Source organism: Musca domestica, unplaced genomic scaffold (genome assembly GCF_030504385.1).
Source record: "Musca domestica strain aabys unplaced genomic scaffold, Musca_domestica.polishedcontigs.V.1.1 3, whole genome shotgun sequence".
Lineage (NCBI taxonomy): Eukaryota > Metazoa > Arthropoda > Insecta > Diptera > Muscidae > Musca > Musca domestica.
Genome location: NW_026712299.1, coordinates 6,399,130 through 6,424,616, shown reverse-complemented (window position 1 = coordinate 6,424,616; position 25,487 = coordinate 6,399,130). Strand labels below are relative to the sequence as shown.

At 37.3% G+C, this 25,487-nt stretch overlaps 2 protein-coding genes across 3 annotated transcripts; both read right to left on the bottom strand.

Annotated features, from left to right (window-relative positions):
* Positions 1-3,881: 3,881 nt before the first annotated feature.
* On the bottom strand, positions 3,882-14,480 carry LOC101898304 (chitinase-like protein Idgf3). Of its 2 annotated transcripts, none has more exons than XM_005179352.4 (3): positions 14,111-14,480; positions 4,740-5,291; positions 3,882-4,570 (listed from the first exon to the last, which is right to left on the bottom strand). In XM_005179352.4, exons 1-3 carry the CDS (start codon positions 14,217-14,219, stop codon positions 3,915-3,917), a joined length of 1,317 nt encoding a protein of 438 aa, XP_005179409.1. In that variant the 5' UTR covers positions 14,220-14,480; the 3' UTR covers positions 3,882-3,914. The 2 variants fall into 2 exon arrangements, with proteins under 2 accessions (XP_005179409.1, XP_058980606.1); XM_059124623.1 differs by lacking the exons at positions 3,882-4,570; positions 4,740-5,291 and adding exons at positions 8,326-8,579; positions 8,646-9,197 and having other exon boundaries at positions 14,111-14,356.
* Positions 14,481-17,851: 3,371 nt separating this feature from the next.
* LOC101898126 (chitinase-like protein Idgf2) lies at positions 17,852-24,747 on the bottom strand. The gene is made up of 3 exons (XM_005179351.4): positions 24,530-24,747; positions 18,670-19,227; positions 17,852-18,601 (listed from the first exon to the last, which is right to left on the bottom strand). The coding sequence occupies exons 1-3, from the start codon at positions 24,642-24,644 to the stop codon at positions 17,946-17,948; spliced, it is 1,329 nt and encodes a 442-aa protein (XP_005179408.1). The 5' UTR covers positions 24,645-24,747; the 3' UTR covers positions 17,852-17,945.
* Positions 24,748-25,487: the final 740 nt, after the last annotated feature.

Sequence of the window (25,487 nt, the reverse complement as noted above, 5' to 3'; positions counted from 1 at the left end):
ATATATGGGAGCTATAGCTATATCTGAATCCATTTTCACCAAATTTGATGTGCTTGCTTATAGACTGATTTCGGTCGGATGTACCTAAATTCAGATCATTTAGACTGATATTGACAATTTAGTGCACAATTAACTCGAAATGGTTTGAAGATATATATGGGACCTATATCCAAATCTGAACCGATCTTTATAAAATTTGGCAAGGGTATTTCTGGGCTGTATCTGATAACTGGTACCAAATATCACCGTACTTGAATGCATATTAGGAATGTGAGGAATGTAAACATATATATGGGAGCTATAACTATATCTGAACCGATTTTCACCAAACTTGATGTGCTTGCTTCTAGACTGACTTCGGTCGGATGTACCAAAATGCAGGTCATTTCGACTGATATTGACCATTTGGTGCACAAATAACCCGAAATCCGTTGAAGAAATCTGTTGAAAGTATGTGTCTATGTGTGGTTAGTTCGAGGTCTATGCAAAGTCCAATTTTTTGCCTTATAAAAAATTGCGCAACTCAGACTGGCTATAGAAAAAAATTGCGCAACTCAGACTGGCTTTTGAAAAAAGTCTTAAATTTGTCGAAAATTAATAAAGGTACTTATAAATCGAAATTTTCGATTGTAATTTCTTTGTAGAGGACGATTTTTTAATAAAAAATCTTTAGAAAAGTTTTCGAAATCATAAAATCTTCATTTCGATTGATAGTACGATGTAAATAATTGTATGACACAAAATAATTATGAGGAGGAGCCAGCATATTCTGAAACTAGAGTTAAAACAAATAAAAAATTGTATAATTGGAGGAGCCGAACTTTGAATACCCTGCACCATTTGGATGGAATATGCAAATTTTCAAAAAATGTCCGTTGCAAAATTCTGCTAAAATTATAAAAATACGAAACTTGAAACAAATCCGATGAATAATGGTGGAAAAAATCACAAAAATAGCGAATATAGGGATGTACCATTTAATGGGACCTACAAGAAAACATGGATTCAGAATTTTCAGTCACAGACGTTAGGTAGCATCCACTAGGAACTTCAAATACGAAATTTGAAACAATTCCGGTGGATAATGTCACTAAAACTATCAAAATACCGAATATCGGGAGGTACCGTTATATGGGGGCTATACGAAGACGTGGACCTGCACAGACAATTTTCTGGCATAGGCTGTAATATTTATTTCAAACTGCAAATACCAAATTTGAAACAATTCCGATGAATATTGTGGCAAAAATCACAAAAATACCGCATATCGGGAGGTACCGCTATAAGGGGGCTATACGAAGACGTGGACCTACATCGCCCATTTTTAATACCAAAAGTGCTGCAGACATAATATACATTTGAGTAAAATTATATCAATCTACTTCTATTCATTCGGAAGCTAGAGTGATTTCCACAGACGGACAGACGCATAGAGGGACGGACATCTTTAAATCGACATAGAATTTTATGCTGATCAAGAATACATATAATTTGTGGGGTCTAAAATATATATTTCGAGGTATTACAAACGGAATGACAAATTTAATATACCCTCCATACTATGGTGGAGGGTATAAAAAGTGCAAGAACTTACACCACAACAGAAAGAAAATAGACTCAAAAGAGCTAAAAAGTTGCTTCGATTGGTGAACTGCCGAAAGTGATCAGCTGCCGAATTCGGTTTTCTCCGATGAGAACACATTCGTTGTCCAGCAGTACGTTTGTTTGAAACACTTGGTGCCTAATAAACGTAAAGAATATGCAAGCTTTATGCAAATCTGAACAGATTTAAAAAAATCTGAAAAATCTGCAACAAAGCCAAAAGCCATAATTTTTAATTTTTTTCTAATTTTATTGAATGAAAGCAAAAAATGTCGGAAATAGCATCCTTTGGCACGAATTATGGCCTTCAAACGGCCAATGAAACCGTCACACGCTGCCCGAATGTTGCTCTGCGGTATTTTGGCCCATTCCTGGCGAAGCGCTTGCTTGAGGTGATCGACACTTTGGTATTTTTTAGTGCCAACTTTGCTTTCCCAAATATTCGGCATTTATTCTGATGCCACTGTCGATTAATATGAGCGGAGAGCGACCATCGGCCGTTATGGCGACCCACACCCTCACCATGGCCAACCGAAGATGCACATTTTCAGCTGACTTCTTTGGTAAGTAAACACGATTATTTTGTTTGTTTACAAACTGCTGGACTACGAATGTTTTCTCATTGGAGAAAACAAAATCGGGCAGTTCACCACTTTCGGCCAAGCCAAGCAACTCTTTAGCTCTTTTGAGTCTAGTTTCTTTCACTTTTTGGAATTTAAATGGCTTTACCCCGAGCTCATTTTTCAATATTTGCCGAATGGAATTTTGCTATATGTTCAGCTCACGAGCCATTTTTCGTCCACTGCTATGCGGGTTTCGATCAAGTCGCTTCTTTACTTTTCGAACAATTTCGGCTGATGTTGCTGTTTTCTTCCGTCCACTTTCTTGATGTCGGGCTACGCTACCAGTATCACAGTAACGAGCGATGGTACGAGACACAAAAGATTTATTCACATTTAAATGCTGGAGTGCTCTAACCATAGCCACTTGTGGCTTTCCCTCCAAATATAAAGAAATCACACTATCACGCTTAAATTCCATCACGAATAATTTTTTTTCTGGAAAATTCTTACCAAAATGCTTTTGTACGCTTGTAAACAATATAAAGGGCTATCACTGAAATAATTTTAACAGCTGTCGGAAGAGTGGCTTAGAAATGACAGCAGTCTGGAATTGGTTGCAATTTTTATACCCTCCACCACACTATGGAGGGTATCGAAATAATGATCTTAGACCCAACAAAGTATATATATTCTTGATCAGCGTAAAATTCTAAGACGATTTAGCCATGCCCGTCTGTCTGTCAGTTTGTCTGTCTGTCTGTTGTAATTACGCTATCTTTCGAACGAATTGAGGTAGAAGGCTAAAATTTTGCACACATGTCTATTTTGCCAGTAGGCAGGTTAAGTTCGTAAATCTGGCATGTAGGTCCACGTCTTCGTATAGCCCCCATATAACGGTACCTCCCAATATTCGGTATTTTGATGATTTTAGGTACAATACTCACCAGAATTGTTTGAGATGTCGTATTTAAAGTTCGTAATGGAAGCTGCAGCCTGTGACAGAAAATTGTCTATGCAGGTCCAGGTCTTCGTATAGCTCCTATATAACGGTACCTCCCTATGTACGGTTATTTAATGATTTTGCCTACATTTTTCATAATTTATTTCAAGTTTCCAATTTGAATGGCTTGTGACACGTCGTACAGACCCTAATATAACGGCTATATTCGGTATTTTTAAAATGTAAACAGAATTTTTGGCGAATGGTATCTTTTTCGAAAATTTTCAAATTCGTTCTAAATGGTGGGGGGTATTCAAGTTCGGCCCGGCCGAACTTACTGCTTTTTTACTTGTTTCATCTCAACTTGTATGATGCCCGACTTTCTTTACTGGATGTCATGATTTATGTTCTATCCGTTCAAATATTACCAAACCTTTCAAACATTCATCCTACACCCTGTTAGTGACCCTCATTTCAAATTTAAAAATTCCTACTATTCTAGATATATTTCATAATTCTAGCCCTATTCCTTTGTCCAATACAATTGATCCAATATTAGGTAGCTTTTGGTACATTTCGCACACTTATAGTTCGAATTTCCAAAAAACCCAGGCTTCACCCCTGCACACCAACACATGCAAGACTTTCAAGATTTTAGTTTCAGCCATTCCGCCTAGGCTTTCACTCATCTGGGTGTCCTTTAATTTTCTCCGATAAAATTAAATTATTTATTTTTTTAAATTCTCTAAAAATATTTAAGGTTTTTTTTTGCATACGCACACGCACACATACACATAAGTACATATTATTTACAACAGCTTAATTTTAATCGTTCTAAGCAGCGGGAATTTATCACCATCACAGTTGCCGCGAAAATCATCGAGACTTAAATCGAATAAGGCCACACCGCCCAGACCACGATTCTTCACATAAGTTGCCTTTGTGCCAGCCGAATCGGTGTCATCGAAACTAACCCATAGACCATTTTCGCCATGGCTATCGGCCGAGCGAAAAGCATAGACATTATATTTCCTAATTCTATCCATGACTCTCTTTAAAGGTGCCTCATCTCCCTTTCGATCTACCTTCCATGGGCTTGTTAGTTGGCATATTTCGGAATATTTCAAAAGACCCGGAATCTTGATTTCCTCTCCCGCTGAGGCTGGGCCATCTGTATGCTGTACTACCGGTAGACCATCTGCTTTTGATTCGGGTGTCATTTTCCAGGCACGACCATAAGCAGCAATGCCGACATTGATTTTACTATGTGGCACACGCTGCGAAATCCAATGATCGATTTGATAGTCGATGTTATAGTGACCTTGGCGAGTGCCCTCTAAGGGTGGTGGGAAAATTGGTGCCGTATAGTCTGCCTCCTTGGGATTGCGTTCAGGGGTGGTAAAATCAAATGTGGCCAAGGTGACATAGTTCAGGTTGTTAATAATGGCAGGAGCATTAAAATACCCTGGGACAAAATTTTAAAAATAATTATTCAGTGAAAAAATATTTTTTATTGCTCTGTTCCAGTACCAGCAATGATCTACCAGATTTATCAAAATCGGTTATCGTAGTAAAAACGTTTACATTCTTGCAGTTCTGGAACAGACCAATTATTTTCTTTTCTCAAAACTTACATGACGAATTAACATTTGGCAGTACCGTCACTGTCAACATCAGATCATACGGCCTAAATGCTGCCTTCAAATCCTTCACCAGCTCCGTAAACTGTTCCTTATGCTCATCAGACTTCTCATCGACAATATGGTCGCCGGTAAAGAGTTTCTTAAACGTTTTCCACACCTGACCAACCTCGGTGTGAACCTTTTGAGGTTTATTCCGGGGAAATTGGAATGCCAAATCTAAACCATCAAAATTATACGCACGCAATACGTCACGTGCAGATTCAATGAATCTGGTTTGGTTAGCCCGTCCTGACTCCAAAAGATTAATGTATTTTTCTGGCTTATTAAGATCGGCGTCGCCACCAACACTCAACAGGAATTTGGTGAGAGGATAACGATCCTTTAACTCAGTTACTGCAGCGAAATGTCTTCGCTTTACATCACGCTGTACATTGAGACTGATAATTTCAAAGGTTTCGGGATCGATGCCAGCATAACCGTACACGATGTGTGTACAAAACTGCAGCGCGTAGTCCATGTCTTGTAAAGTGAACTTGGCCTCACCTGAAAACAAATGTAAAAACGGTTAAAACAGAACATAACCTAGTGCTATGGGCATTTTGAATGGCCAAAATCAAGTCAAAAAGTATCAGTATCCGACAGATGTATACCCTCAGCCAATGTTTGATTATTTAAATATATTTTTTCCATATTCATCTCAGGTTTCTGTTGAAGAGAATTATTGAGATATAGGAATTTGTAAAAAATCGCTGACTTGTTTGGCAAGTTGTGACCGATAAAAATATTGAAAATGGTGACCTTTTGTGGGAGAGGTACCAGAACGCGTTCGCAGACATCTATCATATTCGCAAGAGATCTGTATGTGTGAAATTTTAAGAGATTTGGACGCTTATTTCGCTTTCTTTGAGCGTTTTGTTTTTCAAAACCTCGAACCCTATGTGGAAGAGGTACAAGACCATAGAGATCTTGTGTTGATAGAAATATTAATATGTGCCAAGTGTAAATGGAATCGGATGTTAATGTAGCGTTTTATGAGCTTTACGGATATTAAAAATGTTGACCCTTTCTAGGGGAGATACCAAAAGAAGTGGACTGATATATTCCATCTTCACAGCAGATCTTATATTTGTAGAAATAATTGAATGTATGAAATATGAAGAGAACCGGATCCTTATTTCGGATTTTCTAATCGTTTTGGCTATATAAAACTTTCATATTTTTTGGGGGAAGTACCAGAAGGAATGGTCCGATCGCTACCATATTTATAACAGATCTTATATGGATATAAATACATTTAAAGTCTAAATGAAATCGGATTTTAATTTCGTGTTTTATGAACTTCATGGATAATCAAAACGTTGACCCTTGTTGGAGGAGGACCAGAAGGAGTGGGCCGATATGTTCCATCTTTACACCAGACCTTGGGTTCATAAAAATATTGTGCTCTGCGACTTCTAGTGGGAGAGGTAGCAAAAGGAATTGTCCGATCTGTGCAGATTTTTTTTTTTTTTTGAAAATTTCGACCTTTTGTGGTGGGAGCTACCAGGAGGAGTGGACCATATATATTGTCCATTTCCGAACTCGATCTAAGTTTGATAATAATATTACGATGTACCAAGGGAGCTACCAGGAGGAGTGGACCATATATATTGTCCATTTCCGAACTCGATCTAAGTTTGATAATAATATTACGATGTACCAAGTTTGGCCCGAATCGGATACTCCCATCGATATCGATTCGAAACGGATTTGGTCCAAAAAGACCTAGGGTCTAAAAGCGCTATTTCGATGAGGCACGTTTCGGCCGTATTAAATGTTATGTACCCTCTCTATGGCGGAGGGTCATGCTATGGAGGGTATATTAACTTTGTCATTCCGTTTGTAACTTCTCAAAATACTCATGTCAGACTAACAAAGTATAAATATTTTTGATCAGGGTAAAATTCTAAAATTCCATTAGGCAGGTATTTCGTAAATGGGTCCTGTCGGCCCCAAAAAATGGTCCCTCCCAAATAATCGGTATTGGATGATTTTAGCGACATTATTTACCGGAATTGTTTGAAAATGTGGCCGTTATATGTGGCTATACGAAAACGTGGACCTATACATACAATATTTCACCAGCGGAGCTGACCTACAGATAATAATTATTAGACAAATCCGTGAAAAAATGTGGCGAAAATACCAAATATCTGAAGGTAACGTCATATGTAGGCTATACCGAAACGTGGACCGATATATCGCGTTTTCAATGCATTCAAAAAGACCTAAAAGCTACAGCTGGTGTATTCAGCAAACAAGAGAGATCCAGATTACTGCATTTCGTTATTATACCTTTCACCAAAGTAGGGAGTATATTAGCTTTGACATTTAGACCCCCATATATACCCTTGATCAGCATAAAATTCTCTGTCGATTTAACGATAACGATTGAAGTTCATAATGGATGTTACAGGCTATTACAGAAAATTGTATGTGCAGGTCCAGGTCTTCGTATAGCCACCCATGGTACCTCCCCATATTCGGTAGATTGATGATTTTAGCGACATTATTCACCGGAATTGTTTCAAATTCGGTATTTGAAGTTCGTAATGGATATTACAGCCTATGACAGAAATTTGTCTGTTCACGTCCACGTCTACATATAGCCCCCATATAACGGTACCTCCCCATACTCGGTATTTTGACGATTTTAGTGAAATTATTCATTGTTTGTGACTTTTTACTGCAGTTCCTAATAAGTACTACAATCTACAACCTGTTCAGGTCATCGTGTAGCCCCCATTTAAGGGTGCCCTTCTGTATTTGGTATTTTGGTGATTTCAGAGGCATTATTCACCGAAATGGCTTCAAATTTCGTATTTGCACTTAGTAATGGGTACTACAGCCTGTGACAGAAACTTGTCTATGCAGGTGCAGGTTTTCTTATTTCCCCTATATATCGGTACCTCCCTATATTCAGCATTTAGATGATTTTAGCGACATTATTCACCGAAATTTTTCCAATTTTTGTATTTTAATTTCACTATGGGACTACAGTTTATGAAGGAAATTACCTATGTAGATACAGGTCTTCGTATAGCCCCTCTATATCGCTACCTTCCTACATTCGGTATTTAATATTAATAATAAGGTACAATATTTATCGGAATCGTGTCAAATTTAATTTTTGCATTTCCAAACGGGTACTGCAGGTACACGTGTTCATGTAACGGTCAGGATTTTTAACCGATTCAATTTTTTTTTTTTTTTTGAAAATTTCCAATTTCGTTTCAAATGGTGAAGGGTATTCAAAGATGCAACACTGAAAATATATTATTCTATTTTTTTTTTAACAGCAAAAATCTACCTAATACTGCAATAGATGGTAGCAGAAGGTTGTACGTGCTCTTTGTAAAATGTGTCATGCTTGATTTCCATATTTAACTAAATAAAAAATATGATTTCTTCATATATATTTGTATCTATTACTTGATTTTTATATTCAGGCCATAATTTGCGATGCGAACAAATATGGAAACCACAAATCAAGACACACATCATTTCTATGACGTCAACACAATAACACATTCATCAATTTTTTTAGTATTCTATAAAAATGAAAAATTTATTGACTGATAACGATCACATATTATTAACAATAATAATAAAAAATTCTTCTGACTAAGCAGCGTGCTGGGCATCATCCTCACATTAATCTATATTTCATAGATCTCAACATGGGGAATATATAATCAGCCTCCTCGGGATTGCGTTCGGGTGTGGTGAAATCAAAAGCAGCCAAGGTAACAAAGTCCAAGCTGTCGATAATTGCCGGGGCATTGAAGTACCCTTTGAAAACAAAAGAAAGAGATGATGGTAGAAAAATTCAAAGAAATATTTTTTTCAGCTACTTACATGACGAATTAACATTTGGCAACACTGTCAGCGACAACATCATATTGTACGGTGTAAAGGCAGCCTTCAAATCCTTAACCAAATCCGTAAACTGTTCCTTGTGATCAGCGGCCTTTTCATCGACCACAAAATCACCGGTGAATAGTTTCTTAAACGATTTCCATGCTTGACCCACATCGGAATGCACTTTACGTGGCTTGTTGCGTGGAAATTGGAAAGCCAAATCCAAACCATCAAAATTATAGCTACGCAACACCTCTCGGGCTGATTCAATAAATTTATTTTGTTTCTCACGACCCGCCTCCAAGAGATTCACATATTTCTCGGGATTTTGCAAATCCTTATCACCACCCACACTCAACAAGAACTTGGTATTGGGATAACGTTCCTTCAACGCGGTCACCGTGGCAAAGTGACGTCTTTGCAAATCACGTTGGGTGTTCAGGCTAATCACTTCAAATGTTTCGGGATTAATACCGGCATAACCGTAGACAAAGTGTGTACAAAACTGAATGGCCGTCTCAATGTCGGGTAGAGCAAATTTAGCCGCACCTTAAGAGAAAGAAAGAAGAAGAGGGAGAGGGTAAGTGAAAAATGTGTGGAACATTTTTTTTTGTATGAGAATACATTCTATCTTGTAAAATTAAATAACATAAAGACATTTACTATTAATTGGGTCTCCATCTACCTCCTCTTCTATTTCCTCTTAAAAGTGGGTCACTCTATATAGAAGAGAAGTTCTCTTCTATCTATCTCTAATCTATCCTACACAACATTAAAAAACCTCATTCAAAATTCAGATTCCAATCTCTAACCCTTTCCCAGACACCAAATTTATTACCATTAGCATTATTATACTTTTTTAATAAACTGCATATCTCAATCCTAACTACTACTATTATTACTACTACTTTTCGTACTTTTTTATAACATATTTCCAGGGACAGGTTAATAACATACGTTTGTGGATGTGGAAATGTACTAAAAAGTAATAAATTATTTAAATTTGGAATTTGGGGATGGGATTGAGTTGGAAATCTAAAATTTGAAATTAGTGTAGTCGGTGTTATGTAGGAAAAACGAGTTTTAGGGAATTTCAATAATAAGTGGGGTCCTTAAAACTAGAATATTTAAAAGTGCAACCTTATCTTAAAATTTATTTAAAATATAACTTTTCTAGCTCCTACCCATAATTTTTTACAATTCAGTACTTTTCATACCCTTAATAAGGATTAAAAAACAAGTTAAGAAGCAGTAAGTTCGGCCGGGCCGAATACCCTCCACCATTTGGAACGAATTTAGAAATTTGCAAAAAATAAAATCCTTAAAAAATTCTGTTAAAACTTAAATAAAAAAACCGAATATAGCCGTTTTATTGGGGTCTATACGACGTGGACCTACCAAGGTGTGGCTTGTCATAAGTCATTGCCATATTCAAATACGAAACTTGAAATAAACGGTGAATAATGTAGCTAAAATCATCAAAATATCGTATATAGGGGGGTACCGTTATATCGGAGCTGTGCGAAGACCTGGACCAGCATAGATAATATTCTGTCATAGGCTGTAGCATCCATTACGAACTTCAAAATGACATCTCAAACAATTTCGGTGGGTATTGTACCTAAACTCGACAAAATGCCGAATATCGGGAGGTACCGTTATATGGGGCCTATACGAAGACCTAGACCTGCATAGACAATTTCCCGTCATAGACTGTAGTTCCCATTACGAACTCTAAATAAGTAATTTGAAACAATTCCGGTTAATAATGACGCTAAAATCATCAAAATACCGAATATTGGGAGGTACCGTTATATGGGGGCTATACGAAGACGTGGACCTGCACAGACAATTTTCTGTCATAGGCTGTTGTATCCATTACGAACTTCAAATACCAAATTTGAAACAATTCCGGTTAATAATGTCGCTAAAATCATCAAAATACCGAATATTGGGAGGTACCTTTATATGGGGGCTATATGTAAACGTGGACCCACATGGTCCATTTACGAACTTAATCTTAGACAGACAGACGGGTATCGCTAAATCGACTTAGAACTTTGTACTGATCAAGAATATATATTCTTTGTTGAGTCTGAAATGAGTATTTTGAGGAGTTACAAACGGAATGACAAAGTTAATTTACCCTCCATGGTATGGTGGAGGGTATAAAAATTCACCATAGCTGGGACTTTTTCAGCAATAGTGATCCTGGGTTATAAAAAAAAGAGTGGATGGATGTATTCCATTTTTACTCATACTGATACAAATATTGAGGTGTGCAAAAATTAAATAAAGGACGAGATGAAAAAACTGTTAACAGCTGTTAGAATTATTGAAGTGACAGCTCATTACATTGTTTACAAGCGTGAGTTGAACATAGTTGATCGAAACCCGCGTCGCAGTAGCCGAAAAATGACTGGTGCGCTGAACATATCGCAATATTCCATTCGGCAAATATTGAAAGATGAGCTCGGGGTAAAGCCATTGGAATTCCAAAAACCGCAAGAACTTACTCCGCAACAGAAAGAAAATAAACTCAAAATAGCTAAAGAGTTGCTTCGCTTGGCCGAAAGTGGTGAACAGCCGAATTTGGTTTTCTCGGATCTCCGATGAGAAAACATTCGTTGTCCAGCAGTTTGTAAACAAACAAAACGATCGTGTTTACTTGCCAAAGAGGTCAACTGAAAATGTGCACCTTCGGTTGGGCACCAGAACTCAAGCGCCGGCCATGGTGATGGTGTGGGCCGCAATAACAGCCGATGGTCGCTCTTCGCTCGTATTAATCGACCGTGACATCAGAATAAATGCCGAATATTATCGCGAAAATATTCTGGAGGGTGTATAAAAGCCTTGGGCACATTTTGGCCGCAGACCTTGGACATTCCAACAGGACTCAGCACTCAGCACGCGCCACCTAAGAATGGTTGCAAAATGAGGTTCCTCGCTTCATTTCCAGCGCACAATGGCCAACAAAATCTCCGGATACCAATCCGTTGGACTATTGTGTCTGGAGTATTTTGGAAAGCAAGGTTAGCACTAAAAAATACCAAAGTGTCGATCACCTCAAGCAAGCGCTTCAAAATACCGCAGAGCAACATTCGGGCAGCATGTGACGGTTTCATTGGCCGTTTGAAGGCCATAATTCGTGCCAAAGATGACCAATTCGAACGAATCTAAACTTATTCTAAAATTTGATGCTTTTTCTGAATTTTTTTTGTCTTCATTCAATAAAATTTAAAAAAAACGAGTAAAATAGTTTCAGTTGTTTTTGCCGACAGAAATATACCCCTTGAGTTATGAACTTGACAGATTTGGACTATATCGACCACTTCTTGTACTTTATATGAGATATGTGCAAATTTTCGGAAAATGGAAATATGCGTCAGGAAAAAGATATATTCGTATCCAATTTTATGCGAAATCATAAATTCCGACAAATTACATATTCATATCAGAATACTGGTTAAGAGAAATATTTAGATATACCAAGTTGTAAAGAATCGCCGACTTGTTTCTTTGTGGCTGAGGTACCAGAAGGGGTTGGTAGATGTATGTCATCTTCACAACAGATCTTATGTTAGCAATAATGTTTGTATGTGGGAAATTTGAGCAGACTGATGGATGCATTTTGGTGCTTCTTTCGAATTCCTTGAGCGTTCGTTTTTTAAAATCTTGAACCCTATGTGGGGAGGTACCAGAAGAAATGATCAGCTCTCTACCATATTTATAACAGATCTTGTGTTGATGAAAATATTGAGATGTACCAAGTATGAGTGGAATCGGATGTTAACTTTGAATTTTATGAGCTTCGTGGATACTCAAATTTTAACCCTTTTGTGGGGGAGGTACCAGAAGGAGTGGACCGATATATCCCATCTTCACACCAAGTCCAGAGTTAGTAGAAATAATGGGACGTGTGTAATATGAAGAGAACCGGATGTTTATTACGGATACTTTGCTTGTTTTGGTTATTCAAAACTTAGATCCCTGCGTGGGAGGTACCAGAACGAATGGTCCGATCCCTACCATCTTTATAAAAGATCTTGTGTTTATCGAAATATTGAGATGTGCCAAGTCTGTATGGCATCGGATGTTAATTTTGTGTTTTAAGAGCTTAATGGTTATTCAAAATTTCGACCTTTTGTGGGGGAGGTACTTGATGGAGTAGACCGATATTATCAATTTTTGCACCTGATCTAGAACTGACGAAAATATCAGGATTTGCAAAGTTGGAACAAAATCGGATTTTCGATTCTCTTGCTGTGCAGAAAAAAAATATTTTTTTAAATTTTTTTTTTTTTGAAAATTTTGACCTTTTGCGGGGGAGGTACAAATAGGAGTGGACCGATATGTTCCATTTTAACACCAGACCTTGGGTTAATATAAATATTGGGATGTGTGAAACTTGAAGACAATCGGACTCTTACATCACATTTCATGAGAGTTGTAATTATTTAAAATTTTGACCATTTGTGGGGAGGTACTTGATGGAGTGGACCGATATTGTCCATTTTCACACCTGACCGAGCACTAACGCAAATATTAAGATTTGCAAAGCAAAGAGCAAAATACGATTGTCGTTTCTCATTCTGTGCATAAAATAAATTTATTGAAAATTTCGACCTTTTGTAGAGGAGGTACTAGAAGAAGTGGACCGATATTGTACATCTCCGAACTCGATCTAAGTTTGACAAAAATATTTCGATGTACCAAGTTTGGCACAAATCGGATACTCCCTTCGAGAGTTTTCGTGCGCACCAGCCAGACAAACAGACGGAAGGACGGACATCGCTAGATCGACACCACATATTCGAAACGGATTTGGTCCAAAGAGACCTAGGGTCTAAAACCGTTATTTCGACTAGGCACGTTTTGACCGTATCAAATGATATATACTCTCTGTAGCCATATGGCTGAGGGTATAAAAATGTAAAAATTATGGCCTTTGACTTTGTTGCAGTTTTTTATCTCACCCTGTACGTACATGAAGATTAAATACAATTATAAAGTAGGAAATCTAACTTATATGTGGTGGTTGGGAGTCATGTTTTCACTACCGATGATTTTTAAAAATCCCAGATTATAAAATAATTCTTGGAAATTCCCTTAAGGTTTCAATACAAATGTTAGCAAAAACGTAACTATATTTTAACCACACGGCCCAATTATTAGTAGGTTACTCTGCTATTATTCTCCGCATTTCACCTCTAAAAGCTTTTGACACTTTTGAACTTCTCAAATACACTGTGTTAATTATACAATTTAAATTAACACTAAACACAAAGCATAATATAGATCATGAGTAATTTCGAAATTTAAATTTTTTCCCATTGGAGATTTTTCTGGTTTGAAATAGAGCAACAGAAATTTCCAGGAAAATTATACAACAACAACAGCACTAGGTACTATAAATATCTCTTCATCATTACATTATTAAGACTTAAAAACTATTAACTTACCCTGTCTTTCTTCGCTGGCAGCATCATAATAGCATATCATGTTGGGCCCCAAAGCCAGGGTCAAGTGACCCAAAGCCGCAATGGCAAATAAATTCAGCCAAAATTTCATGACTGCTTTGCTCAACACAAAAAGCAATAAATAATTATTATTTTCACTGATATTAAAATTCCACCGAAACCAAATTTCAATTCAATCTTATCAACACCACACGCTTGTGTGAACTGATTTAGTTGGAATTGTGAACGTTTTGTCAAAGCTATTTGCAATTCCCAGACTAGATCGCCACACGAAAAAAAAAACACAACAATTCTCAAAAGCAAAACACACAGAGAGATGTGATGTTTTTATCAGCTGTGTTTGAGCTGTGAGGTCAAATGATCGCGATCGTGTTGGCCAGAGGAAGGAAGAGAGGGGATTGGGGACGCCTCTTGGCAAGTGAGTCCCCCTAGCCAAACAATGAAATTCGTATGAATTGGAATTGTTTTGAGTATTTTTCAATGGGTAATTGAAAGCTCGCTTTTGTGTCACTGAGAAATCGTGGAGGTGTTTGAGTTGAGCTTTAAAGACGCTCATTTACTGAGCAGCAATAGAGAGAAGAGATCAAGAGATCATTGTTTATGAATGTGTAAGCAATTACTTGTTTGTTTGTTTGTTTGATTTAATGGGAACGCATTAATAATAAATTAAATTTTAATTTCTTAACTGTGCCTTGTCTAGAGCAATTAATATTTTTTGTCGTACATTTCCTTAAAAAGATAAAATCACCTTCATTGATGACAAGCGTGTCTTTCATACCTGATTGTGTTCTTCGAAATCGAATTTTTTTAGGATGTAAACATCAACATGCACGGGCGTACCTGAACGATTTTTTGTAAGGGGTATGGGAAACAGAACAAATAAATATCACAAAGAAATCGTTGGATTTAATTCAATAATTTACCAATGTCTTTAAAAAAAATGTAGCTAAAAATTATTTTGTTCAGAAGCAAAGGTCAACGAATTGCGATAATCCCAGATTTCAAATATAATTTGTTTAGGTTTTCAAATATAATTTGTTTAGGTTCCCATTTCAAGATTCTTGATCAGTAAATAAATAATCCTCAAAATTACACTGGGCTACAAAATTCAATTGAGGCACGTGAGAAGACACGTGTAACTGTTTTTTATACCCTCCACCTTTCTATGGAGGGTATATTAACCTTGACATTCCGTTTATAGCTCCTCGAAATATTCATAATAGACCCTACAAAGTATATATATTCTAGATCAGCGTAAAATTCTAAGACGATCTAGCGATGTCCGTCCGTTTGTCTGTTGTAATCACGCTATCTTTCGAACGAATTGAGGTAGAAGGCTAAAATTTTGCACATATGCATAGTTTACCAGTAGGCAGGTTAAGTTCGTAAATGGGCCATGTCGGTCCACGTTTTCGTATAGCTCCCATATAACTGTACCTCCCGATATTCGGTATTTTCATTATTTTAGCTATATTATTTACCGGAATTGTTAACAATTTTGTATTTAAAGTTCGTAATGGGTACTACAGCCTATGACAAAAAATTCGTAGGTTCACGTTTTCGTATATCCCCCATATAACGGTACATCCCGATGTTCGGTATTTTGATGATTTAAGCGACATCATTCACCGGAATCGCTTCAAATTTCGTATTGGGAGATCTTACTGGTTACTACAACCTATGGGAAAAAAATTTCGTATGCAGGTCCACGTTTTCGTATAGCCCCTATATAACGGTACCTTCCGATATTCGGTATTTTCATGATTTTAGCGACATTATTTACCGGAATTATTTAAAATTTCGTATTTGAAGTTCGTAATGGGTGCTACTACCTATGACATAAATTTTTGTATGCAGGTCCACGTCTTCTTATAGCCCCCATATGTAGGTGCCTTCCGATACTCGCTATTTTTATGATTTTTCCTACATTATTTACCGAAATTGTTCCAAATTTGGTAATTGAAGTTCATAATGGTAGTACCCTATTTCTATTCCTATTTAAAAATTTCGTAAGCAGGACCACGTATTCGTATAGTCTCAATATAACAGTTTTCACTTAAGTGGTAGTTTCCGGAAGTTTTTTTTTTTTGAAAAATTTTAAGTTCCTTCCAAACGGTGGAGGGTATATAAAGTTCGGCCTGGCAGAACTTAGTTGCTTTTTTACATGTTAAACGTTTACACTGAAAATTAATTCAAATAGAAGGGGGCAAACTCTCGGTCTTCCATGAATAGATTTATTGGCTTCTATGAGAAGACCTCTTAGTCTCCCAAGAGAAGACTCCTTGATCTTCCAAGAGGAGAAATCTTTATATTCTATGAGAAGACTGCCAGGTCTTCTATGAGAAAACCACTAGGTCTCCTATGAGAAGACTTCTAAGAGACAATATCTTGGTCTTTCTGAGAAGTCCTCTGGGTCTACTGTGAGAAGATAAATTGGTCTTTTTTGAAAAGGAATCTTTCTCTTCTATGAGAAGACCTTTAGGTTTTCTATGAGAAGACCTTTAGGTTTTCTATGAGAAGAACTCTAGGTCTTCTATGATAATACCTCTTCTCGTTTTCTATGAGAATACCTCTTCTAGTTTTCTTTGAGAATACACCTTCTCGTTTTCTATGAGAAGACCTCTAGGTCTTCCATTAGAAGACCTCTAGGTCTCCTATGAGAAGACCTCTAGGTCTTCTATGAGAAGATCTCCAACTCTTCTATGAGAAGATTTCCAGCTCTTCTATAAGAAGACCTCCAGGTCTTCTATGAGAAGATCTCCAGCTCTTCTATGAGAAGATCTCCAGCTCTTCTAGGAGAAGACCTCCAGCTCATCTAAGAGAAGACATCCAGCTCTAAGAGGAGAAGACCACCAGCTCATCTAGGAGAAGACCTCCAGCTCTTCTAGGAGAAGACCTCCAGTTCTTCTAGGGGAAGACCACCAGTTCTTCTAGGGGAAGACCACCAGTTCTTCTAGGAGAAGACCTCCAGTTCTTCTAGGGGAAGACCTCCAGCTCTTCTAGGAGAGGACCTCCAGCTCTTCTAGGAGAAGACATCCAGCTTTTCTACGGGAATGTCCCCAGCTCTTCTAAGAGAAGATCTATGATAGAAGATCTATTTTATGAGAATATCTCGATTCTTCTATGAGTAAACCTCTGGCTCTTATGTAAGAAGACATCCAGTTCTTCTATGAAAAGACCTTAACTCAAACTTTTCTATTAGAAGAAATCTTGATCATATGCAAGAAGGCCTCCGACCCCTCTGTGGGAACACTTCTAGCTGTTCTGTGAAAATACATTTTGCTCATTTGTTGAGAACCTCATGTACTTCTTTAGAGGACGTCCCCCTCTTCTCTGAGATGATTTTTTGACCTTCTGTAAGCAGATCACTTTATCTTACTCATAAATGCCATTCTTCTCTGAATAAATACTTCAAGCTCTTGTGTGAAAGTACATCCTGCTTTGTGGCTGAGAGGGCCATTTATACTTCTGTGAGAGGACATCCTGCTATTCTTTGAGGTAATTGCGTGCTCTTCTGTAAGAAAACCCCCTTTTTCATAAATTTTGGGGTTATATGAGATAAGGTGCTGATCCTCTTTTAGAAAATTGCCTTCTACTCGTCTGCAAGGAGACTTCCATATGTTATATGATTTGATCTCTTGGAGATGACTTATCCACATTTTCCTAATCTTTCATTCTTGGTCCTCTCATTCTTGGTATGTTATAAAACTTCAGTGTATGTATGTTTTTTTTTGTGTTTTTATTAAAAAAGCGATCAACTACGATATAAAAAACATTTAGACGAAAAAAGAAAACTAACTACTAAACTCAAACAACTCTACAAACGATATTTAGCCGCTCTCAACAAGGGATACTTGTCACCATTACACAATCCACGGAAATCATCGTAGCTCAAATCGAACATTGACAGACCACCCAGACCCTTGGCATGGACATAGCTAGCCTTATTGGCAGCAGTTTCAGGATCTTCATAGCTCACCCATATGCCATGGTTGCCATCGGCATCGGCTAGACGGAAAGCATAGGTGCCATAACGTTTGGTGGGATCATTGACACGAGTCAGAGGAGCATCGGCACCCTTGAGGAAGGTATTCGAGGGATTTGGCAACTTTGCACAAACTTCAGGCCAGCTCAACAAACCAGGTGTTTGACTTTGCAAGCCAGCATCAGCAGGACCTTCAGTCTTTGGCACAACGGGAGCACCACCACTTTCACTTGAATCCGATGAGAGTTTCCAGGCGCGACCATATGTTGCCATACCGAGGATAAGTTTTTTGGGTGGACAGTGATTATGCAGCCAGTAGGCAACTTGGAAATCGGCATTATAGTGGGACAAACGATTTTGATCGTACAACTCATACAAGGGGGCGGTGTAATCAGCCTCTTCCGGATTCCGTTCTGGGGTGAGGAAATCGAAGGCAGCAATGTTAATAAAATCGGCAAAACCGGATACAGCTGGAACATCAAAGTACCCTAGGGAAAATAATAAAACAATTGCAATTATATTCCTCGAAATGAAGGATATTTATGTGAGGACTTACAGGACGAGTTGACATTGGGCAACACTGTCAGCGACAACAAATAACCATCGGGCCTCAGGGCATTTTTCAAATCTCTAACCAAAGCAGTAAATTGTTCCTTGTGTTCATCCGCCTTGGGATCGACAACGAAATCGCCAGTGAAGAGTTTCTTGAATTTCTTCCACACCAAACCAACATCGGAGTGCACCTTGCGGGGCTTATTCTTGGGGAACTGATAAGCCAAATCGATGCCATCGAAACCATAGGAACGAACCAAAGAATAGGCGGAATTAATGAAGGCAGTATGGCGGACACGTTCACCCTCCAACAGTTCAATGTATTTATCAGGATGCTCCGGATCCACATCCTTATCACCACCAATGCTCAACAGGACCTTCAGATGGGGGAATTTCCTCTTCAAAGCTGTGATTTCCGAATACTGATGTTTGTAAATATCCAAATCTTCGTGTAAGCTATAAGCCTGATATGTTTCGGGTTTAATGCCACAATAGCCATAGACCAAGTGGGTACAGAATTGAAGGGCGATTTCCAGATCAGGATTCAGCAATTTACCCAAACCTATGTGAAAAGAAAACATTAAACTTATTATGAGAAACATACAACAAATACATCTTCTACCCCTTTTTGAGTAGAACTTTACGGCTTTCCCTGAAGAAGACTATAGCTTCTCTACAAAAATACCAAAATATTTTTCAAAAGAATAATTCTAAAGTCTCTTTCAACAAAAAGTCTAACACAACTACCATACAAATACCTTTCAGTTTAAAACCTCCACCTCCCTTGGGAGAGAGAAGAATACAAAAGTTCTTCCATAAGAGTATAGCAGAGAGCGCACTTTTATGAAAAGAGACTCAAGAGATTTCTACCAGAAGGTGTCCAAATGCTATTCTATTAAAATACATCTTAGAGCTCTAAGAGAAGACCTCTTCTGTGATAAGACCTGACGGCCTCTTCTATGAAAAGACCTTAAGCTCTTTCCTGAGAAGATCTTAAACTCTTCTCTGAGAAGATCTTAAACTCTTCTCTGAGAAGACCTTAAACTCATCTCTGAGAAGACCTTAAACTCTTCTCTGAGAAGACCTTAAACTCTTCTCTGAGAAGACCTTAAACTCTTCTCTGAGAAGACCTTAAACTCTTCTCTGAGAAGACCTTTAACTCATCTCTGAGAAGAAATTAAGCTCTTTTCTCTATGAGAAGACCTCCTCCTCTTCTGAGATAGAACTCCTGGCTTTCCTTTAAGAAACTTCCAGCTCTTCTAGGTGTATACCTCCAGCTTTTCTGCGAAAAGACCTCAAACTCTTCTGTGACAAGACCTCCAGCTTTTCTGGGGAAGATCCTACGCTCTTCTGTGAGAAGACCTTAATCTCTTTTCTGAGAAGTCTACAATCTGTTCTATGAGAAGTCCGTCTCTTCTATGAGAAGACATTCGGTTTGCGAGAAAACCTTCTGTCTTCTATGAGAAGACCTCCGACTCTTCTATGAGAAGAGTTTCGGCTCTTCACCTCAAGCTCTTGTATAAGAAGACCTTCAGTTCTTCAATGAGAAGACCTTCAGCTCTTCTGTTAGAATACCTTTAGCTCTTCTGTGGGAAGACTTTCAGCTCTTCTGTGAGAAGACCTTCAGCTCTTCTGTGAGAAGGCCTCCAGCTCTTCCACCAGCCCTTCTAGGAGAAAACCTTCAGCCCTTCTAGGGGAAGACCACCAGCCATTATTGGAAAAGACCTCCAGCCCTTCAATGAGAAGATCTCCAGTCCTTCTAGGAGAAGACCTCTAGTTCTTCTAGGAGAAGACCTCTAGTTCTTCTAGGGGAAGAAGTCCGCTCTTCTAGGAGAAGACCTCAAGCTCATCTAAGAGATCACAACAAATCAACTTACATTCGTTGACATCATGTTGACAGACAAGTTATTGAAGCTCTTAGTCCAGTAACAAAGCCACAGTGCATAAATAACTGTCAGTTGGAATATTTAAATTCATAAACTAGTTTGTGATGTGATCAGCCGTCTGTTATACATTTCATTTCCGCCAATTTTGAACTTTTACACTCTCAATTTCATTGCCAGATCAACGACTCAAAACGGCACTCAGTTTTGAATTTGCAATGGCAAATATTAATTGTCATTCCACTTTTATTGTTGTTGAAACGAGCAGCACAGAGAGAACAATAACTGACATTAGAATAAGAATACCCGACATGCATTTAATTATTTTGTTTTTACTTTTTTTTTTTCAAATTATTGCTCGTTTTGTTTATGTATTCCGAACCGGTCACCGGTTGTTCACAACAAACAAATACTGGATATGACTCATTTTGGCTGTCTCGATTGTGGTCGATTTGTTTATATTTAAAAAAAAAATACAACAACCACAAACAGATTCATGTCATGTGCCAGCCGTTCAATTCAAACTTGTTTCTGAGGCTTAACCATAAAATATTGCTTGGCGTATTGTCTAATTTTGTTGTTATGAGTATTGGGATGGGGGAGTGGAAGGGCTCTGAAATTGTACTTTTTTAATTCTAAGAAATTGGTGCATTGTATATCTTTTTAAGACAATGTTTTCAATATTGAAAGTAAGAGATTCTATATACCCTAATATTTTTTTACAATGACATTAGAATGCAATTAGAGTAAGCCAGTCATTTGGAATTATTCAAAGTCATCAATTACAAATTACATTGATTTATTGTAATTTTCTTTAAATTAAAATAATTATATGAAGGGGAAGGGTTTGCAAGAGTAATATAGTAGTAATTCGTGGAAATCAATAACACAAGCAAAATTTCGGAATTCAAAAAAATAATTAGATAGTCGATAATTATGTTTATTTATTTTTTTTTTATTTGATGTAATCATAAACTGCCCTCATTTAAATTGAGAAATTTTATACAGAATATTATTTGAAATCTGGCGTTAGTCATTATAACATTGGCTTTATTTGAAAATCAATAATTGTACATCTGACTATTTTTATACCCTCCGCCATTCTATGGAGGGTATATTAACTTTGTCATTCCGTTTGTAACTCCTCGAAATATTCATAATAGACCCCACAAAGTTTATATATTTTGAATTAGCGTAAAATTCTAAGTCGATTTAGCCACGTCCGTCTGTCTGTTGTAATCGCGCTTTCTTTCGAAAAAATTGAGATAGAAGGCTAAAGTTTAGCACATATGTATTTTGCCAGAAGGCATGTTAAGTTCAACAAGTTAAAAAGCAGTAAGTTCGGCCAGGCCGAAATTTGAACACCCTCCACCATTTGGAACGAATTTGGAAATTTTCCAAAAATAAAATCCTTAAAAAATTCTGTTAAAATTTTAAAAATACAGAATATAGGAGTTATATTGGGGTCTATAGGACGTGGACCTACATAGCCATTGTTTGTCATAAGCCATTAGCATATTCAAATTCGAAACTTGAAATAAATGGTGAATAATGTAGCTAAAATTATCAAAATATCGTATATAGGGAGGTACCGTTATATCGGAGCTGTGCGAAGACCTGGACCAGCATCGACATGGCTAAAGCATCCATTACGAACGTCAAATACGACATCTCAAACAATTTCGGTGGGTATTGACATCAAAATACCGAATAAAGGGAGGTACTGATATATGGGGCCTATACGAAGGCCTGGACCTGCATAGAAAATTTTCTGTAACAGACTGTAGTTCCCATTACGAACTGAATAACGACGCTAAAACCATCACAATACCTAAAATCGGGAAGTACCGTTATATGGGGGCTGTACCAAGACGGACAGACATAGACAATTTTCTTCTTAGGCTGTAGTATCCATTTCGAACTTCAAATACCAACTTTGAAAGAATTCCTGAGGATAATGTCGCTTAAATCATCAAAATACCGAATATCGGGAGGTACCGTTATATGAGGGCTATATGAAAACTTAGACCTACATGGCTCATTTGCGAACTTAACCTGCCTACTGGAAAAATTAACACTTGTGCAAAATTTGAGCCTTCTATCTAAATTCGTTCGAAAGATAGCGTGATTACAACAGACGGACAGACCGATGGACATGGCTAAATCGACTTAGAATTTTACGCTGATCAGGAATATATATATTTTGTTGGGTCTGACATGAGTATTTCGAGGAGTTACAAACGGAATGACAAAGTTAATATACCCTCCATAGTATGGTGGAGGGTAAAAAATGTGCCATGTCAATCCACGTTTTGGTATAGCCCCCATATAACGGTACCTCCCGATATTCAGCTTACAGTTTTTCTTTTTTAATTTTGGTATCTAAAGTTCGTAATGGGTACTACAGCCAAAAAAACTAAAGACAAAAAATTTCGTATACAGGTCCTAGTCTCCGTATAGCCCCATATAAAGGTACCTTGCAGTATTCGGTATTTTTTTTATGATCTTAGCGAAATTATTCATCGGAATTGTTTCAAATTTCATATTTGAAGATCTTAATGAGTACTACAACCTATGACAAAAAATTACTTAAAAGCGGGCATACGCTTTTCCGTACAGTCCATATACTGCTGTTTTCATTTAAGTAAATTTTTTTCGATTTTCGGATTTTTTTTTTTTTTTTGAAAAATTCAAACTCAAATTTCAAATAGTGAAGGGTCAAACTTAACTGCTTTTTATAACCTCAACTATATATTTTTGATCAGCATAAAATTCTATTTCGATTTAGCAATGTCCGTCCGCCTATCCGTCTGTCCGTCTGTGGAAATCACTCTAGCTTCCGAACGAACTGAAGTAGATTGACAAAGTTTTGCTCAAATGTATGTTATGTCTGCAGGACTTTTGGTATTGAAAATGGACCATGTAGGTCCACGTTTTGGTATAGCCCCCATATAACGGTACCCCCGATATTCGGTATGTTGAAGATTTTAGCGACATTATTTACCGGAATTGTTCCAAATTTGGTATTTGAAGTTCGTAATGAATACTTCAGGCTATGACGAAAAATTGTCTGTGCAGGTCCATGTCTTCGTATAGCCCCCATATAACGGTACCTCCCGATATTTGGTATTTTGATGATTTTAGCGACATTATTCACCAGAATTGTTTGAAATAACTTATTTCGAGTTCGTAATGGGAACTACAGTCTGTGAAAGAAAATTGTCTATGCAGATCCAGGACTTCGTGTAGGCCCCATATATCAGTATCTCCCTATATTCGGTATTTTTACGAGTTTAGGTACAATACCCACCGAAATTGTTTGAGATGCTATAGCCTGTGACAGAAAATTCTCTATGCTGGTCCAGGTCTTCGCACAGTTCCGATATAACGGTACCCCCCTCAAGTTTCGAATTTGAATATGGTAATGGCTTATGACAAACAATGCCTATGTTTTTTTGGGGTCCATGTCGTATAGACCCCAATATAATGGCTATATTCGGTATTTTTAAAATTTTAACATAATTTTTAACGGATTTTATTTTTTGAAAATTTCCAAATTCGTTCCAAATGGTGGAGGGCGTTCAAAGTTCGGCCCGGCGGAACTTCCTGCTTTTTAACTTGTTATCAGTAATATTGCTGAAGACACAATATATCTATAATACAATAAATCCAAAGAATAGAAAAACGAAAATTGAAGAGGGGAGATTTCTGCCTCTTTTTAGGTTTCTTTGCAGTGTAAACTTTCAAAAGCCAGATACACGTGTGTGCTTTTTAAGTTTACTTTTTATAATCTACTTAGTTATTCCTGTAATTATGGAAAGAAATGAGTTTTGTCCAACAGATAATTGTGGAGAATTTAAGAAGGCCCTATCTGGACCCTAACTTAAAATTGAACTATTCTCTTATGGTTAATCAAAAGTCAATCTCTTTTAAAATTGCCTTATTTATTCACTATTGATAAGACAGAAAAAAAATCATTACCTTCTCGTATAAAACTGCCCGAATCATAGTAGCAGACCATATTGGCTGTACTATTCGCGGCTCCATGGATGCCGGCAAAGAGAGATAACACCAAAGCCACCACAAACAACTTCATGGTGATCGGAACGCACTAAGCACAGATTAACACCAAAACAAAAAATATTAATCTTCGAACGAAACACAACCGTTGTGGCCAAATGTTAAAATGACACTAAAGAACTACTCGAAATATCACAGATGAAATGTAAAACATAAGCTGGCGGGGTAAATGGAGCATTTAAATTGTTGTATTGTTGTTGTTGTTGTTATTTTGGCTTTTGTTTTTATTTCGAAGAAAAAACAAACATTCATAAGACAATATCAAAATAGACTGGCTATTTAATTCACACTCTTCTCTCAATGAGTTGAGTCAAAGCTTTTTTTCTCGCTGTTTGTTGTGGAGTGTCTGAAGTTCAAACCGAGTCTTGATGCTGGCGACAACAATGACAACAACAAGTACTCAAATCCAGCATTACGTCCACAACAAAAGTAATCAAAACAAAAACACACAAAATGATAACACACGTCGCATCGCTTATGTGTCAACGGCGTGCGGCGGCGTTACGCAGCCACCAGAATCGTCGAGAAGATCACGTCATTGTTTAGACAAAAAGCTTGTAAATCTGAATTTAAAGACAAAGTAATTAGAATGCTTTGACTGAATGAAATTAATGCAGAATTCAAATATAGAAATTATGAGTTTTTTTTTTTGTAGAAAGTGCAATGGACAGGATATCGTAATAGCCACAAGATCGAGAATGATAAACATATAATGCAAGTGATGTGCAAACTTGTTATTTTTAGCCAATACCAATTCAGAACAAGTAAAAAGGCTGTAAGATCGGCCGATTCGATCTGTGAATACACTCCACCATTTGGAATGATTTTGGCAATTTTCAAAAAAAAAAATAAAATTCGT

Bases quoted from the DNA above. Each gene is read 5' to 3' on its own strand.
- LOC101898304 (XM_005179352.4), bottom strand. From the start codon at position 14,219: ATGAAATTTTGGCTGAATTTATTTGCCATTGCGGCTTTGGGTCACTTG. The intron at 5,292-14,110 runs GTAAGTTAATAG...ATTTGTTTTCAG, and splicing joins TGCCAGCGAAGAAAGACAGG to GTGAGGCCAAGTTCACTTTA. The intron at 4,571-4,739 runs GTAAGTTTTGAG...ATTTTGTCCCAG, and splicing joins GCCAAATGTTAATTCGTCAT to GGTATTTTAATGCTCCTGCC.
- LOC101898126 (XM_005179351.4), bottom strand. From the start codon at position 24,644: ATGAAGTTGTTTGTGGTGGCTTTGGTGTTATCTCTCTTTGCCGGCATC. The intron at 19,228-24,529 runs GTAATGATTTTT...CTTTTCACATAG, and splicing joins GGGCAGTTTTATACGAGAAG to GTTTGGGTAAATTGCTGAAT. The intron at 18,602-18,669 runs GTAAGTCCTCAC...TATTTTCCCTAG, and splicing joins GCCCAATGTCAACTCGTCCT to GGTACTTTGATGTTCCAGCT.